The sequence below is a fragment of the Ovis canadensis genome, chromosome 5 (assembly GCF_042477335.2).
Source record: "Ovis canadensis isolate MfBH-ARS-UI-01 breed Bighorn chromosome 5, ARS-UI_OviCan_v2, whole genome shotgun sequence".
NCBI classification, from domain to species: domain Eukaryota; kingdom Metazoa; phylum Chordata; class Mammalia; order Artiodactyla; family Bovidae; genus Ovis; species Ovis canadensis.
The window spans coordinates 70,624,031-70,643,787 of record NC_091249.1 but is presented as its reverse complement, the minus strand read 5'-3'; the positions used below and the strand labels follow the sequence as shown (position 1 = coordinate 70,643,787).

Sequence of the window (19,757 nt, the reverse complement as noted above, 5' to 3'; positions counted from 1 at the left end):
CAATAAAATGAGAAATATAAATATATGTATGTGATATTATTATAGGTTTGTACCCCTCTTCAAAAAATGCATAGAAAAAATACTGCAAACTGTAACTGTATTATTAACTGTACTGTAAACTGTTGATAATGGTGGTTAATAATGGTGGTCCTGGACTGGAGGGATTTTAAGAATTTTTATTCTTAATGTTTTACCTCTATTTTCTCTTTCTTAGTATAGTAATTTATCATTCATAATAAGAAAAATATGAGAATTGTCTTGCCATTAGGATAGAATACATTCCAAAGCCAAGCAATAAAAAATAATTGGTACTAAGATTCACTGATTTGGGTTCTTCTAAGCTCTAGTAGCTAATCTACTCTGATATCTGATTCGTAGTTAATCAAGTGACTATATAAATATGGCCCAAGTTTCATTTTCCCACCTTAAAAAGCAGGTCACTATGCAGTCTGTATTCGGGAAGGGGAGGACCAGAAGACCATTGATAGAAAGTTCTAAATTCAACCCAGCGTCTAGGAGAGGCTTCTTTGCCTTCTGTCCTAGTACAAGCTGGGCTGAAAGCACAGATCTTACCCTTAGCAGACTTGACAGGAATGCCAGCAGGCACAGCCAGCCTGTGTGATGCCCACATGTTAGGAAGCGGGGGCCCTTCTCTGTTAGATAGCCAGATTATGGCGGGAAGCCCACGTCACCATGTGGTTGGTGCTCTTCAGACTGAGAACAGGGCGCTTGCAGAGGGGAGATGGAGGAGGGAGGTGAGGAGCAGAGAAACTAGGGAATCCTAACACAGTCAGGGTAAAGGGGTGGCTTTCCTCCCCTGACAGCCTTGCAGAGAGGAAATAGGATGTGCTGATGTCGTCATGGGATGCAGCTCATGCTGTCAGAGCAACATCTTATTATGGCAGAATAGTTGCCCAGTTTCCTCATGCCAACAACAGCCGCCATCTGTGAACCATCATTAGAAACCCAACATTGGGTTAAACTCTCTACATGCAGTCTTCCATTTAATCCTCAAAGAGTCCCATGAGAAAGACATTTGCTTTCCCCAATTTACAAATGAAGAAACTGAGGCATAGAGAAGTTAAGTATCTCTGTCTGTAAGACTGGAATATTAGGGACATACTTATATTAAAAAATTACTCCTATTTCTGCAATTCAAACTGAGCTGGCTGTCCTGCACCCCTTTTCCTGGCCTATCTGCTACTCTCATTTGTGTGCCACTCCAAGACCAGTTAGGCACCTACTGCGTGGGGATCCCAGTCCCCGGCCACATGGTGGCTAGAGTTGGAGTGGGAATGTGGCCCAAGGTTGTCTGCTTTCAAAGCCACCCCATGCAAGCACAGAACAAGACACAGAGGAGGCAACGGAGTCCCTGCCATCCAGGAGAAAAATGAGAATAGATAGCGAACGCAGGATCTGACAAGAAAGGCCTACAAAGGCGTGCAGTCACAGGCATGATCTATTTGACCCAAATATGTTTCCTTAAAAACTGGATTAACATATGCACACTACTATATGTTAAATGGGCAACAAGGACCTACTTCCTGCACAGCACAGGAAACTATGCTCAACATTTTGTAATAACCTATGAGGGAAGAGAATCTGTAAAAGGATATATATATGACTAAATCACTGTGCTGTACACCTGAAGCTAACACAACATTGTAAGTCAACTCTACTTTAAAAAAAAACATAGAATGGAGGGCCTGCAAATGGGGCATGCCACCTCCAGCTCCCCTGAAACCCCAGCCCTTTCGCTCATTCCCCCTCATTCCCCTGGCACTGACCACCTCCCATGAGCATTCGAGTCCTCACCTCTGTTTTATTTGCTATAGAGAATGACAGGGGTCAGGAGGTGGGGTAAAGTCCTGGGACAGTATAAAGGTGAGAAAAGTCACTTCCAGCCAGAGACTCAGAAGAGAGACTGCAAGGGGAAAGCATTTGGATGAATCTCCTTCTCATGTTACTTCCCTGAGTACTGCTAGCAAGATGCACTGTGTAAATGAGATGCATTCATTTATCCACCCCACCCCATATTTATTGAACATCCAAGATGGTTGGATGGCATCACCAACTTAATGGACATGAGTTTGAGCAAACTCCAGGAGATAGTGAAGGACAGGGAAGCCTGGAGTGCTGCAGTCTATGGGGTTACAGAGTCAGACACAACTGAGCAACTGAACGACGACAACCATCATAGGTGCTTGAAGGTGTAGTTAGGAATAAAACAGACTGAATCCCTGTCTTCGATGATTTTATGTTCTAGGGAGGAAGGCAGGATAACTAAGATGCTAGGTAGTAAAATGTACTTGGAAGAAAAATGAAGCAGGAAGAGGGGGTGGAGAATGGTGAGGGAAACATCTTTCTGTAGGTTAATTAGGAAAGGCTCCTCTGAAGTTGGGACATAAACAGAGAGAGCAAAGTGAAGGAACAAATCTTGTGAAAAGAGGATAAAGGGCTTTCCTGGCAGAAGGTGCAGCTAGTGCAAAAGCTAGTGCAAAAGGCAGGAGTAGGGTTAGCCCATGCAGGGAGCTGTAAGGAAGCCAGGTGGCAGAAATATGGGAGGTGGCAGAGAGTACGGTGGACAGTGAGGCCATACAGCGTGAGGCCCTAGGGGTGCAGGTGATGGAGGGCCTTTTGGGTCATGCTAGGGACAGTGTTAGTGGGGGTGGGGGGGTGCAAGCATTGGACCTACGCCTCAGGGTTATTGTGAACACTGAATAAATTCTCCATGGCAATTGCGAACATGGTTATATCGTTAATTCTATACATGTTGCGGCTACTCTTATTCAAGGTTCAGGGCATATTTTTATTGAATGAATCCAATTAATGTGTAAGCTATTGCTTTAACAGTCCATTGTCAGAGAAGCCATTTCTCTCAGCACAATTAATGGTTTTCTTTGGAAGCATGAACTCTGCCCTCAAAGACCTTGAGATGTGCACACTGTAGTCCTTGGCGTGAGCCAGCTTCCATAGCAGTCCCGTCCACTGACCTCCACTTTTCCCTGCCCCACCACCCCACGCCCATCCTGCAAAAAGAAAAAATAGACTTCTTTACGAGCTTACTCTCACTGTCATCATGGTCTCCTCCACAGATAAAACTGTGAAGCTGTGGAAAGTCAGCGAGCGTGATAAGAGGCCAGAAGGCTACAATCTGAAAGATGAGGAGGGCCGGCTGCGAGATCCTGCCACCATCACCACCTTGCGGGTGAGCACAACTGTCTTTCAGTTTCCTTGGCAACCAGAGTCAGGGGAAGTCTGGCCACACACTGGCTGCTATTGAAGGTTACAACTCTCAAGTGTGAGGAAGGGAGATCAGGCAGAAACCCAGGCTACCTGAGTCTCTGGCGGCAGATGAAGGAGCAAGAAGGCACCAAGCTGTGATGACTGTAAGTCCACGCATTTCCTTTTGTCACCAAGGACTTGCCCACAGGACCACTACACAGTTCTATGTTCCTAGCCTCAGCCTCTTTCCTTCATCAAAAGCGTCTTGAGCATCTTCAAGGTACAGGGATGGGACTACTCATATGGGAAGTTGGTTGATGCAGGATATGAACTTTTAAATCCAACAGGCACAGGCCTGGATTTGAATTCTGCCACTTACATAGTCACATTCCTTTTTCCTTTTTTGTTTAATTTTTATTGGAGTATAATTGATTTACAATGTTGTGTTAGCTTCAAGCGTACAGCAAAGTGAATCTGTTATACATATATCCATCCTTTTTTTAGATTCTTTGCTCATATAGTCCATTAGAGTATTAAGTAACATTTCCTGTCACATTCTGTTTTTGAACTTCAGTCATGCAAGTTATTTTTAGTTTCTCTGTCTGTAAAACAGTGAACCTAGTACCTCACTAAGGCTAAAATGCAGTATGGATGGAAAGCTCTTACTCCCTGGCTGATACTCCAGAAATGATCTCTACTCTTAGTCTAGGTAGCTTCCTCCCTGCCATTGAGACGTGCACAGTCTGGTAAGAAAAGAGGATGTGTAGGACTAATATGTAAATGTTTATAACACTACACAGAAGGAGATAAATGCAGTGAGAGTCAGAGCTGCAATTTGATCAAAGGAGGAAGAAATTATGTTTGGTTCTGGGAGACCAGGATAGGTCTGGCAGGGAAATGGTGTTAGAAACGGATTTCTAAAAGCTGACTTTTAAAGGATGGCCCCTTAGATAAAGAGTAAAATGATTTAGGACTGGGTGATGACTTTAGTTTTGGAGTGCTTAGTGTGAATGGTAAAGCAAGCAGGTTTTGAGACCAGCCCTGGCTCCAGGCAACTTCCTGAATTGGGTAAAATATGTGCTTTCAGATGCCAGCAGCTGTACTAAAGACCAAAACCTAGGGAAAGAGATGTAGAAGTTGTTGTTTAGTAGCTAATTCATGTCCAGTGCTTTTTGCAACTCCATGCACTATAGACTGCCAGGCTCCTCTGTCCATGGAGTTTTCCAGAGAAGAATACTGGAGTGGGTTGCCATTCCCTTCTCCAGGGAATCTTCGCGACCCAAGGATCAAAGCCATGTCTCCTGCATTGACAGACAGATTCTTTACCAATGAGCCACATAGGAAGCCCAGACACAGAAGTACTTATGGGAAAAAGGTTGTTTCCCTACGTTTAGAGAGAGATGTGGGAACTGAATGATCACTGAGTTCCACGATTATCTGGCTTGTCGGTTTGTTCATTCATTCACTTGCTCATCTGTCATTCAGCAAATGCTTTTTGAGCACGCTCTTTGCTGGCTATAGACCTGGGCTGTTGCATGTGTATGCAGCAGTAATTGATACCTGCTCTTCTGCTGAGCTTCTTCTGGGCCAACAAACATTGGTGGCTGTTTCCTCCTGTCTGCCTGTGCCTTCAACATGGAGAATGGCCTTGGACATCCACCTTATCAGACTGGGTCAATGCTCTAACTGCTCAGAGGTTTTGGAGACCCAAAGGCAGAGTAGTGAAGAGTATGAACATTGAGTTGGTCTGTCCTGGGATAGAATTCTGGCTCCATTCCTCTCTGGCTGGGGCCTTGGACACATTACTTAAGTGCCTCATGCCTGCCATATCATATCTGCACCACAGGGATAAGGGATGGTCACTACTTCCTGGGATTGTTGTGAGGATTCAGTATTAATGGTTTAGTATTACTCTCATCAGCAGCATTTTCATGGGCTCCAAAATCACTGCAGATGGTCATTGCAGCCATGAAATTAAAAGATGCTTACTCCTTGGAAGAAAAGTAATGACCAATGACAGCATATTAAAAAGCAGAGATATTACTTTGCCAACAAAGGTGTGTCTAGTCAAGGCTGTGGTTTTTCCAGTAGTCGTGTATGGATGTGAGAGTTGGACTGTAAAGAAAGCTGAGTGCTGAAGAATTGATGCTTTTGAGCTGTGGTGTTGGAGAAGACTCTTGAGAGTCCCTTGGACTGCAAGGAGATCCAACCAGTCCATTCTAAAGGAGATCAGTCCTGGGTGTTCATTGGAGGGACTGATGCTGAAGCTGAAATCCAATACTTTGGCCACCTGATGCGGAGAGCTGACTCATTTGAAAAGACACTGATGCTGGGAGGGATTGGGGACAGGAGGAGAAGGGGACAACAGAAGATGAGATGGTTGGATGGCATCACCGACTTAATGAACATGGGTTTGGGTGGACTCTGTGAGTTAGTAATGGACAGGGAGGCCTGGTGTGCTTCGGTTCATGGCGTCACAAAGAGTCAGACACGACTGAGCGAATGAACTGAACTGAACTGATCTGAACTGATTACCACCTAGTGATAGTAGGTTGTCTACATGTTTGAGAAAATTCCTATTTTCCTTTTCATATAATTTTTATACTGTTGTCATCACTACTTAAGGTATTGACTGATGTCTACTAAGTGGCAAGCACAGTACTGGTGATACAGAAAGAGTGAGATAGCATTTCACCCCTCAGGACTTTGCAGTCCTATGCGGGAAATGAATCAGGGGGCCACTGGGGAGTTTATAACGTGAACTTCTGCCCAGATGTTACCTTTCTCTTGTTCACTTTGTGGATGGAATTTCTCAGGTGCCACCTCCAGGCTCCACTATGAATTCCAGTTGTCCGTGCCTCCAGTGAGATTTCGTACATCTGTTTAGCCTCTAGGAGAATTCCATTCCCATGATAAAGAGGAGAAAATGACTGTAAATTTCACTAGCACAGAGATTGTCCCCAGAATGACACAGTGATGTTATAAAGTGGACTTATACATATCACACATGGAAGGAGACCCTGACTGGGTCTGGTTGGCTGGGACTTAGAAAACCCCAGTTCTGGTTCTTGTGTCTTATTAACTCTCTGTGGGCCAGTGAACTACCCTGGGCCAATGCATCACATTTCTTCTCTCCACACTTAGTTTCTAAGCTACTGAACAGAGGATCACACAACGGCAATGGTCCTGCAACTGTTATAAATGAAGCCAGTTATAAATGGAGATCCCAGGACTCAGTCCCAGTGATCCTCTGCAGCAAGTTGAGGGGTCCAGAGGGATCAGTATTTTTATCATGAGCCCCTGGTGAGTGAGACAAAGGGATCTGTTATCCCTGGACTTTTAGCATGTCTAAGGCTCTTCCAGGCTGTAGCTTTTTATGAGCCTCTGTTACTTTTTGATCATTTCAACAGTTAATACACCAACTCATGAAATGCATTCGTTATCATATTGTAAAACTCTCGTCTACCTTCCTAGGCTTTCAAGTATCCTCATTTCAGTGTAAACATCCACACTCCGTTGTTCTTTCAGTGCAAACACTGAAAAGGCCAGCCTTCTTTCTCTCTGATTCCAGTGGTAGAAGAAGAAACACCAGGCAACCCTGAAAACCATCGTGTCAGAACAGGGACTCCAAACAGAATAAGCTGATGTGATATTAATCCAACCATAATTTACTAACATGCTCTGCTTTTGAAATTCGCATTGCCAGCAACTGTGGCTTTTTTCCCCCTTCCCTGTCCTGTGATTACCTCTCGTTCACTTTCATAGTTTCCAGTTCTACGTCGATTTTGAGAGTGAGAATATTTAATAATACCCGACAGCTAATTAATCCTCACTGAGTAATGAACTTGCTATGTTTCAGTGCTGGGAGGCTCAGCTTTTCAAAGTATGAGAGTGGTTATTTTTTTTTTCCTTTTTTCATGCAAGATAACCTTTCAAATCCACTCACTCATTACCCACAGAGACTATGAGAAGCATTTCTATGAACCCTGTATTTCCTACTAAGTATTATAACATTCAAAGTAATAATCATGATGAGAGTTTAATAATAACACCTTATAAGCTGTAAAATACCATTTTTATCACAAATTGTTTACTTACCTAATTCCCTGACTTGTCTTGAGACCAGTCAATGAGGAAGGCAGGACTGGCATTTGGCAGGTAGAGATGCTGGGAGCTGGTATTTCTTGCGTACTGACTGTATGCCATGTTGCATGCTGTACCTGCATTGGCTGTCCATGAGGTACAGGTCACTGCTAAATTCTGTTGGACCTGTGAGCTTCACAGAGTTTCAGTAAGATGTCTGAGACCAGACAAGGCTGAGCGTCAAACCCTGATCTACAGGGCCCTGAACCCTTCAACCTGATGCTGCCTCCGAGAGGGAAAATGACTTTACCCAGTGTCTGTCACCTGGGTACTTCCAAGCTGGGACTAAAGATCAGGAGCTATGGCTCTTCACCTTGGACACAGACTCTGGGCCTTGAAATGGTTTTCTTAATAATCAGTGCTCTTATTATGTGTGTGTGTCTCTCTCTCCCTTTCTCCTCTCTCATCCACACAAGCACACACATTTCCAGACCTCTGACCTCACCTTGAGGTCTTACATAGTTCTACTTAGCAAGATTCTCCATGCCCTTCCTTTCAACTTCCCAAAGCCTGCAGCTAGGAGGCCCTTTCTTGGCAACAGAAACTCACCGTTGAAGTAATTTAATTAGCCCAGGAGGGGAGCTGGGCGGTGAGAAATCACACTTAGCGCGTGTGTCCGTGCAGAATGAGCCTGGAGTTATTAGTTCCCTCATTAGGCTCAGCTGCTGAGGAAACTCAGGCCAGGTGGAAATGTGCTTTTGAACCAGTTATGATACAAATATTGAGTCTGGAAGGTTTGGGCTCCCAACCTGTGACTTGCCATAACCAGCCCTCTGTAAAATGAAGGGGATGTAATAAATTCAGGCTTTCTAATGGATATTCCTTATAGCTGATAATAATAATAATAGCCATGTTTCTCGAGTACTTACTACAGGCCAGATGCTGGATCATATATCCTTGTATCATCTTGTCCTGACAGTGACTCTCTCAGTAGGTTCTGTTATCCTTTCTGGATCATCCAAAGCCTCACTCCTTCATTTCTCTGCTCAAGTGCCACCTTCTCAGAGAAACTGTCCTAGAATTCTGTAGGGAAAACAGCACACTCACATCTTCCCATTTACTCTCACTATCCTTACCCTGCCCCTTTTTTTGTTTCTTCTTATAATCCTCTCTTATTGTGAATATTATAATATTATGTTAACTTCTGGAGGCTGGGTAGAGTTTGGATAAGCACAGTAGCACTGAAGCTCTTGTAGCCCTTGAGAATGTTTCAGTGTTGAGCCCTAGGAGGCAGACAGAAGATCCATGGGTGTGGGAATACTACTTCAAAAAGTAAGGGGTAAAACAACAAGGTCCTACTGTATAGCGCAGGTAGCTGTACTCGGTAGCTTCTGAAAAACCATGATGGAAAAGAATACAAAAAAAATGTAGACCTATATATAACTGAATCACCTTGCTGCACAGCAGAAACCAACACATTGTAAATTAGCTGTGCATCAGTAAAAAACAAGTGCCTTCAGAGAAGAAGCTTTTTAGAAAAGCAGTCCGCAGTACGTATTTCTTTTTGGATTACAGTTTTGTATGGATATATGCCCAGGACTGGGATTGCAGAATCATATAGCATTTCTATTTTTAGTTTTGTAAGGAACCTCCATTCTGTCTTCCATAGGTGGCTGTACCAATTTACATTCCCACCAAAACCACTGCCCCCTCTAGTCTTAGCTTTTTTCCTGGCCAGATGTATCATTTGTCCACTGTTGGCCTCCCCTCCCACTTCCCTAAAATGTAGGCTCCATGAAAGCAGGAACCACGCGTCTTCTCTCCTGTAGCTCAGGCACATGCTAGGTACTCAGTAAATGTTTGCTCAAAAATCTCAAGGATAGAAAGTGGCGGCGCTGGGATTTGAATCTAGTCCATCTGACCCCAAATCTGATGCTTTTCATTATGATTCCCTACAGCTGCATCCTAAGAAAATACTAATTCATGGTTTCAGAGCAGGGGGATTTCATTATTTGGGAGTCCTGAAATTCTTTGGCAAAGCTTTCTTAATGTATGAGCTACATTTTGGGGGAAGTGGAGGGCAAGGGTGTTGGCTGCAAAGGCTTTTCTGCCGAAAGCTGAGCACACAATCGATGCACTATTTTTAGAATGAAGGTTAATTATATCATGGTTTTACACACGTGCCTTCTGCTTGTGACTAGTTCTGTCAGTTCAGGATGCACACATTCTTTAATTTTTGATTGAATATAGCTGATTTACAATGTTGTGTTAATTACTGCTGAACAACAAAGTGATTCAGTTACATATAAGTTCTTTTTTCTATATTCTTTCCCATTATGATTTATCATAAGATATTGAGTATAGCTCTCTGTGCTATACAGTAGGACCTTGCTGTTTATCCATTCCATATATAAAAGCTTACATCTGCTAATCCACCTCCCACTGCAGCTGTCCCCCAAACCTCCACCCTTGGCAACTGCCAATCTGTTCTCTACGTCATTTCTTTTTCATAGATAGGTTCATATGCGTCATATTTTAGATTCTGTATGTAAGTGATATCATGTGGTATCCGTCTTTCTCTTTCTGATTTACTTCACATAGTCTTTAGATACATCCGTGTTGCTGCGAATGACATTATTTTGTTCTTTTTTATGACTAATATTCCATTCTATCCATACCTCATACAAGTGGAGTCAAACAATATTTGTTTTGTCTGCACTTAATGTATATTGAAATACATTTTTAAGGTTAACTTAATATTTGTCCTACAGATTATACTTCTTTCCCCCCTGTGCTAAACAGTAGGTTCTCATGAGTTATCTGTTTTACATCGAGTAGTGTCTGTGTGTCGATCCCAATCTTCTAATTTATCTCTCTCCTTTCCCCACCGAATGTCCATATGTTTGTTCTCTGTGTCTGTGTCTCTATTTCTTTTGCCAATAGGTTTATCTGTACTATTTTTTCTGGATTCCAATATGTGTTAACACGCAATATTTATTTTTCTCTTTCTGACTTACTTCACCCTATATAACCTTCTCTAGGTCCCTCTACGGCTCTGCAAATGACACAGTTTATTCCTTCTTATGGCTGAGTAATATTCCATTGTATGTATATGTGTGTGTATACCATTGTGTGTATATGTTATATTCCATTGTGTATATGCTGCCGCTGCTGCCAAGTCACTTCTGTAGTGTCCGACTCTATGTGACCCTATAGACGGCAGCCCACCAGGCTCCTCCGTCCCTGGGATTCTCCAGACAAGAATACTGGAGTGGGCTGCCATTTCCTCCTCCAGTGCATGCATGAATGCTAAGTCGCTTCAGTCAAATCCAACTCTCTGCGACCCTATGACCAGCAGCCCACCAGGCTCCTCCATCCACAGGATTCTCTAGACAAGAATACTGGAGTGGGTTGCCATTTCCTTCTCTGCGTTGTGTATACAAATATACATCTATATCTTCTTTATTCATTCCTCTGTTGATGGATATTTAGGTTGTTTCCATACCCTGGTTATTATAAACAGTGCTTCAATGAACACTGGGGTGCATGTGTCTTTTGAATTATGGTTTTCTCCAGGTATATGCCCCGGCATGGGCTTTCTGGGTCATATGATAGTTCTATTTTTACTTTTTTACTGGACCTCCATACTGTTTTCCAGAGTGTTATATCAATTTACATTCCTACCAACAGTGTAAGAGGGTTCTCTTTTCTCTACCCCCTCTTCAGCATTTATTGTTTGTAGATTTTTTAATGATGGCCATTCTGACCTATGAGGGATAGTACCTCATTATAGTTGTGATTTTCATTTCTCTAATAATTAGAGACATTGAGCATCTTTTTATGTGCCCATTGGCCATCTGTATTTCTTCTTGAGAGAAATGTCTATTTCGGTCTTCTGCCCGTTTTTGGATTGGGTTGTTTGGTTTTTTTGTTGTGGAGCTGTATGAGCTGTTTGTTCAGTTCAGAGGCTCAATTGTGTCTAACTCTTTGCGACCCCATGAATCGCAGCACACCAGGCCTCCCTGTCCATCACCAACTCCCAGAGTTCATCCAAACTCCTGTCCATCAAGTCGGTGATGCCATCCAGCCATCTCATCCTCTGTCGTCCGCTTCTCCTCCTGTCCCCAATCCCTCCCAGCATCAGGGTCTTTTCCAATGAGTCAGCTCTTCACATGAGGTGGCCAAAGTACTGGAGTTTCAGTTTTAGCATCAGTCCTTCCAAAGAACACCCAGGACTGATCTCCTTTAGAATGGACTAGTTGGATCTCCTTGCAGTCCAAGGGACTCTCAAGAGTCTTCTCCAACACCGCAGTTCAAAAACATCAATTCTTCAGCACTCAGCTTTCTTCACAGTCTAACTTTCACATCCATACATGACCGCTGGAAAAACTATAGCCTTGACTAGACAGACCTTTGTTGGCAAAGTAATGTCTTTGCTTTTGAATATGCTATCTAGGTTGGTCATAACTTTCCTTCCAAGGAGTAAGTGTCTTTTAATTTCATGGCTGCAGTCACCATCTGCAGTGATTTTGGAGCCCAGAAAATCACCGTTTCCACTGTTTCCCCATCTCTTTCCCATGAAGTGATGGGACCAGATGCCATGATCTTCGTTTTCTGAATGTTGAGCTGGAAGCCAACTTTTTCACTCTCCTCTTTCACTCTCATCAAGAGGCTTTTTAGTTCCTCTTTGCTTTCTGCCATAAGGGTGGTGTCATCTGCATATCTGAGCTTATTGATATTTCTCCTAGCAATCTCGATTCCAGCTTGTGCTTCTTCCAGCCCAGTGTTTTTCATGATGTACTCTTCATGGAAGTTAAATAAGCAGGGTGACAATATACAGCCTTGACATACTCCTTTTCCTATTTGGAACCAGTCTGTTGTTCCATGTCCAGGTCTAACTGTTGCTTCCTGACCTGCATATAGGTTTCTCCAGAGGCAGGTCAGGTGGTCTGGTATTCCCATCTCTTTCAGAATTTTCCACCGTATATTGTGATCCACACAGTCAAAGGCTTTGGCATAGTCAATAAAGCAGAAATAGATGTTTTTCTGGAACTCTCTTGCTTTTTCCATGATCCAGCAGATATTGGCAATGTGATCTCTGGTTCCTCTGCCTTTTCTAAAACCAGCTTGAACATCTGGAAGTTCACGGTATATTTTGGAAATTAAGCCCTGGTCAGTTCCATCATTTGCAAATATTTTGTCCCTTTCTGTAAGTTTGTCTTTTTGTTTTTTTTTTTAATTTTTATTTTTACTTTATTTTACTTTACAATACTGTATTGGTTTTGCCATACATTGACATGAATCCACCACGGGTGTACATGTGTTCCCATTTTGTTTTGTTTATGGTTTCCTTTGCTATGTAAAAGCTTGTATGCTGCTGCTGCTGCTAAGTCGCTTCAGTCATGTCTGACTCTGTGTGACCCCAGACGGCAGCTCACCAGGCTCCCCCGTCCCTGGGATTCTCCAGGCAAGAACACTGGAGTTGGGTGCCATTGCCTTCTCCGAAAAGCTTGTATATATAAGCTTAATTTGGTCGCATTTATTTTTGTTTTTGTTGCCTTGAGAGACTGACCTCAGAAAACATTGGTATGATTTATGCCAAAGGTGCCAAAGAATGTTTTGCCTGTGATCTGTTCTATGAGTTTTATGGTGTCATGTCTTTAAGCCATTTTGAGTTTATTTTTGTGTATGGCAAGAGGGTGTATTCTAACTTTATTGATTTACATGCAGCTGTCCAGCTTTCCCTATACCACTTGGTAAAGAAAGGACACACACATTTGTGTGACTTTACTGGATTAACATTTTCCACCTGAAATGACCTTGATGTTTGCACATCCCACCCATTGGTAGCAATTTAGACACCCTCCTAGCCATAGTCTAAGGCACCATGGCAAATAGGCATGGGCATTCACCAGCTCTGAATTCTGAATCTTCAGGATTATTGCTAATAGGTCATGGGATTCGACAGGTTGGCTAAACACACTTTTTTCCCAAAAGTGATCATTTTGGTGAAGCAACTAGTTAAACTGCCTGGTCTGCTTTTTAGCGAAATGATTAAACAAACCACTGGTTTTAGTTTACTAATAAAAGTGGCTGCATTGATTCAGCCCTTCCTAGTGATAGACTCTGCATTGAGCAGTTTTATGTACATATTACAGTTTGTTCATCATCATAGTCCTGTGGCTTATGCATCATCCCCATTTTATAGATGTGTAAATAGGAGATCAGGGAGATAAGCGTCGGCCTCATAGATGATAAGTGGCAAAGCCCAGAATAGCGCCCAGGTCTGTCTGATCCCATAGCTTCCAGTCACCATCATACAGAACTATTTATTGCATGGTTCTTGATCTAGACAACAGTGAGAATAATAACATCGACACGTAGAACTTTTCATTTTGTTACCCTGTTTATTGAGTGCCTACTATGCACCAGGCACTGTGTGAAGTACATACTACAAAGTGGGTCTTACAAAGATGAGTGACGCACACTGTCATCCAGGGGCAAGGAGGGGAGCCTTACAAATGGCTACAATCTGAAATCAATTCAAGCTGTGGATTTCAAAGCACAGTGCCCCTCGGTCACTTATATGTATATTTTAGAACACAGTTACTGGCCTCATCACTAGGAATTCTGGTTACAGAGGTCTGAGTCACACCCAATGTCGTCACTGACCAGCTCCCTCCTAGAAACTGCCCCCAGGGGATTCTGATACAGGTGATCCCTGGGTCAGACCTTGAGAGACACCAAATCAGGTAAGCATCCAGAGAAAAGCACAGAAGATCACCATGGTCGTTCAGAGGAAGAACAGAAAGAGAGAGGGATAAGACTAGGAAAGAGTTTGCAGAATGCATGTTTCATCCTGGGCGGTGGGCATGGGGTAGGGGGAAACGGTAATCATTTCATGCTCCAAGGCTCTTGGGAGTCAAGCAGGACATGCACTGTTAGTTCCCTGTTTCTGATAACCTGGATGTGAATATCTCCACAAGAAAAGAGGAAGATCTGGGAGGCAGAACTGAGGATCAGATGCGTTGTGTCTAGACACAACCTCTGTGCTCTCTTGCTGCCCCTGTGATAACTGTGGTGACGCTCACTCTGGGAGAATGGGTAATCCCAGGCCCATGGTGGGGCAAATTATTGGTTGAGGCAGGATCGCCATCAGTGCCTTAGGTTTTAATTTTGGGCTTACACTTTGACAACAGAGGCCTCTTAGGACACAGATACAGCCTTCCCCTACCCATTTTTAATTTTTCTAGACTTCACTCTGTGGTTCGTTGCTGCTCTGGGGGCTTCAGAGCCAACCCTTTTACAGTTTCAGCCTTCCTTTCCTTATATTTGTTGCAAGTAACAATGAAGTGTTTAGTTACTGCAGTGCACAATCAATCAAGGCTGTTCCATATTCACAGGCTCACAATGGCACCCGGACGGCCCCTGGATTAGATTAACTTTGTGAATGTGTCACTCTGGGGTGGGTAATTTCTCAACCTCCGCTCATTCCCCCTCCTGTCTCCACGGGGGGATATTGTGATCCCCCATTGATTGACTGCCCTGCAAGAGGATGCTGGCATGTGATGTGTGTAACTCAGTGGGATGCACATACTCTGTGTTTATGAAAATAAATAATCATTTCTGTTATCATTATTGATTGCCATCATTATCTGATTCTGTCGGTCTGTATCATGGGGTTTCAGTTATGGAATCAGAAGGCACTCCACAGGAATCTCAGGCACTACCCTCCCCACCAAGCCTTGGTATTTTGACACGTTCACCTTTTGGGGGTGATGGTTATAGACGTCCCTGTCCTGTTCTTTGGCTAATATTCAGTGAGACAAAGGAACTACTTCCATTGAAATAACAATAAGAGCAGCAGGCACTTGTTAGCATTTGCTCTCTTCCAGAGATGCTCCTTTGCTACTTTAATCTTCAAGGTAAACCTGTAATGTAAGTACTAAAATGGGCTTCCCAGGAGGCTCACATCTGCCTGCAATGCAGGAGACACAGGTTCAATCCCTGGGTCAGGAAGGTACCCTGGAAAAGGAAATGGCAACCTACTCTGATATTCTTGCTAGGAAAATCCCATGGACAGAGGAGCCTGGAGGGCTATAGTCCATGGGGTCGCAAAAGAGTTGGACACAACTGAGCATGTATACATGCGTGTAGGTACTAAAACAAACCTCATTTCAGAGATGTGGGACCCAAAGCCAGATTGGTTAAATATCCTGCCTCAGCTCAGACACTAGTAAGCAATAGTACTTGGACTTGAATTCATGTCTCCATGATCCTAAAATCCATTCTACTATTCTGCCTCTTGTGCAAAATAGAATGCCTGATATATTCATCTGAATAGCTAATATGAACCAAAATATGAGTAAACAGAGGCTAGAAAAAAGAAACAACGGTGAAGTAGATGGTAGAAGTTGCTGGAACCTTGGGCACAGGTGAGGTTTCTGTTTTGTTGGAGGGAGGGGAGGTTTGGAGCAGAAAGGATGCATGGGTTTAGACCATGGTTCATCCAATCTGGATGATCATCAGAGTCTAAGAATGTCTTAAGTCATCCCCAGCTGGCCAATTCAGAATCTCCAAGCACAGGGCCAAGAGATTTACCCATAGTTCTCGGCTATATTCCAGGCAGTTCTGAATATCTGCTAGGCTTGAGTACCATTGGCATAATGACTGATGAGGAGAACTCCAAAGTTCTGTGATTTGATTTTGTAAGTTCTTTCTTTGCCTGCTTCCCTCTTCCTACCTCAAGGTTCTATACAGAATAATCTGAGGGCAACATTGTTATCCAGTGTGATTGGTTGCCTTTACAAGCAGTGAGTGATTTAGTGTGGGTTTCTTCTACAAGCCAGGCTCACTTCAGCCTCCTGCTGGGCACAGGCAAGCCCCATCTCATTGCAGCCCAAGAGCAATCCTACGGGCTGAATACTGTTTTCATCCCCATTTTACAGACACGGACATTTGATTCAGGAAGCTGAAGGCACTTGCCCACGGGCTATAGCTACTAAGGGGCAGAGTCACATTTTTTCAACCAGGTTCAGTATGACTCCAGAGTGCATGATCTTTAACACCACGTTACAGAGCCTCCAAGAAAGGGCTCAAGCTCTGACCACATCTCAGCCAACATCTGTGAACCAGAACTCATCTTGCATTCTCTCACAGAGATCATGCTCTAAACTAGAGTAACGTGCCGACGGTACTGACAGGATGCCTCACCGTCACCAGATGCTCAGTGTATGTCGTTACCTTTCTCCTTTCCTTTCCCATCTTGTCTTTCATTTGGACACCAGGAGTTTCCAGAAAGTCTGATGAATATTTTGGAAAAATTCAAAGCAGCATTATGTTTTGATAAGAGCAAATCCAGCTATCCATTCTGCTTTATTTTGAACGTCTCTTTGCACTGAGCCTCTGAAACTGCCTCAGATTTAGAGTATTTTCACTGGCAATAAAATATTTTCTTTCATCTCAAAGTGACCTTTGTTATGCTGCATTTACCACGTAGTAATTAGATCCAAGATAAACGTAAATATAAGCAGAATCCTATACCTGGCTTAAGATCAACTTTTCTTTATCCCTTGCTCCCAACCCCTTTGGAAGGCATCTGTGGCTCCTCGGATGTGATAGAAACTATTAATAGTAAATGACAGATACACTCCATGACAGCGGGAAGCTGAAAAGTCCACTAGTATCGGAAGAAGAAAAAGATCATATTAGAGAAGGAAATCTCAATGTTTCTGTGGTCCCTGGTAGCTCAGTGCCACCAGGGAAGGTCTGAATTTTGGAGACACGGCCAGGACAGGGCAGGCTGCCAATCTTTTCCAGGCTTTGCAAGCCAGGATCTTATCATTATGTCAAACCTAATTCACACTGACCCAGATGGATTTTTCTCAAAAAAGAAGTCATTAGAATAATTTTCTTCATCTTTTCCTTTAAAGAGCTCTCTGTATACTTTTAAAGTCAATGGAAAATCCAAGACATAGTTGGATGATTGGAGGATGACAAGTATCTACATTTTCTGCATCTTTCAGATGGAATTATCTGAATTATCAGTGTCATGGGAACGACCTTATCCATAGACCAGGTCCTGGCTCTCCAATGTGAGCTCACTGTTGGCTGGAGTGACAGGTGTGAGGTCCAACCCCTGAAACAACACATGTGTGTATGTGTGTGAGTGTAGGCGTGCATGCAGCACAAGTATGAAGGAGCTCACTGTTCAGGAAACTTTAAAATGTTCACATGGCCTAGAGCTAATGTGTAGTGTTTTTCCATTAGACTTATTTAAATAGAGATCAGAATATGAACCTAGGTTCCTTTTGCTCCCAAGTTATGCAAAGAACTCATTTGCAATCACAAGAAGAATTTTAGGGCCTCTGGTCATTACATGTAAGAGTGTTCTAGAAAATGATTAACACAAATGGATTTGGAATCAAATTCAGTAGAAAATGCAAACACTTTGATCTTAGGACATTGCAAACCAGACTTCAACTGATGCACTGATTTTAAATGCCTGTCCTTACCAGAGAAAAAGCTTTTAAGTATTTTTCTAGAGATGAGAGTATGGAGGAAGATACTTTCTTTTCTTTGGTGCATAAAAGTAAGAAACTGCTGGAGAAAATATTTTATAAGTGTGGCTTTATGTTAAAGGAGATTGTTATCAATGGAAAAAAAGATTTAATTCTCTGGTTTCCTTAGAATGATTGAGCCAGAAGGGAAGAAGTTTCAACCAAAAAGATATTAGATTTGTGTGTATTTGAGTGGAAGAGAGTAGATCGCACTCTTGTAATTTTTTGTTTTCATCAGATGATCAGTTGAGTTCATGTTCTTTACCAGAAATAATGTTAAAAGCGGTGGGAAAAGCAAACATACAAGCATCCATGCTCACAAATGTTTATTGCTGAAGAATATCTGGGAAATCCTAGCTTAAATACATTTAAACAAATTTATTTGCTTTGCAGTTTCTCAAGACCTTTAATATATGAATATATCAAAGTCTAAGAAAGAGATCGTGTGTGCATTATTTACCACCAAACCTGTTTGAGCATGAAAAACCTTTTTCTCAGTTCATGGGATTACTGTTCTTTTTAACAGTCTACTCAAAATGTGGTTGTTGGCCCAGTGCCGGTCCACAACAGGATAAAGAGCTCGTACCCGCATATGAATCATTCGTGTCATTAATCCACTGTGTAGTTCAGCTGACACTTTTATTTCCCATAGCAAGACTTTCGCAATGGATGAAGCAGGGCACTGACTCTGGCTTGAGCTCCTTATCTTGTCATAGACTATTAGCAGCCAGTTCAGGGATCTGTTATTTTGAGTAATACAGGGATAGACCTCACTTTGGGAGATGCTGGCTAAAAGAATTGGGTCAGGGAACAGTGATCAGCTTGGCAGCGTTTCCACTCTCATTTTCCTACCATCCAGTCTCAGAATCCCGTGATGGAGAAAGAGCCTTAACAGAGTCTCCCTCTTGACATACAAGTTCATTAACATTATTTTTTTTTCAAACTTGAAATTTTTTATTTGGTCTTGGGGTATAGTTGAGGGCATCAGAGGATGAGACAGCTGGATGGCATCACTGATGCAATGAACATGAACTTGGGCAAACTCCAGGAGATGCTGAGGGAGGGGGAGGACTGGCATGCTGCAGTCCACGGTGTCACAAACAGTGGAACACGATCTGGCTACTGGATAACAACATAGCCGATTACCTACATTGTGGTGGTAGTTTCAGGTGAACAGCAAAGTGACTCAGCCATATGTTTACATGTATCCACTCTCCCCCCAGACCCCATTCCCATCGAGGCTGGCACATAACATTGAGTGTAAATGACCTTTCCAAAATGCCTAACTATCCCTTGCCCCCGGCAAGTGTAAGTTCATTTTCTAAGTCTGTGAGTCTCTCTCTGTTCTGTAACAAGTTCATTAACTGAGCACTTTCTAGTGCCTAACATAGTTCCAGGCACTCTGCATGCTTGCTCACTTAATCCTCCCCTTAGTCCTATCAGCTGAAAACTATTACGGTCATTTCACAGGTGAGGAAACTGTACTCTATACAGAGGAAGTGACTTGTGCAAGGTTGTTCGCTAGCAAGTGGCAGAACCAGAGTTCATCCCTGACTATCTGACTGCAGACCCTCCACTCTGAACCACCATGTTATCTGGCCTCCCAGTAGCAATGATTCTTAATGGTCACAGTCACTGTGGACTTTAGCCTATCATCAGGACTTCTTGATAGAGAAATGACTCTTCAGCCAATCTAAAAACCATCACTGTTCACAAATGTCTCCTTCTGTATAATCTATCATCTATCTAATATGCATTTGTTTTAAAAAGGCTCCATATACGTAGTCATGTGTTGTCCCTGCCCTCCCACAGGTTTTATAATCCAGTGAGGAATTAGCTGGCTATAAGCTTCTGTTTGAAAATAGTAACAGCATCAATCTTGTGTCCTCA

General features: G+C 42.9%; 1 protein-coding gene across 11 annotated transcripts in view; it reads left to right on the top strand.

Moving 5' to 3' along the window:
* The window catches only part of PPP2R2B (protein phosphatase 2 regulatory subunit Bbeta), a 478,597-nt gene that overhangs the window by 354,052 nt on the left and 104,788 nt on the right, over positions 1 to 19,757 (top strand). For all 11 annotated transcript variants that reach the window (XM_069592340.1, XM_069592342.1, XM_069592347.1 and 8 more), the window contains one exon: positions 3,096 to 3,208. In XM_069592340.1, the coding sequence (XP_069448441.1) occupies positions 3,096 to 3,208 (113 nt within the window). The remainder of the gene's footprint in view (positions 1 to 3,095; positions 3,209 to 19,757) is intronic.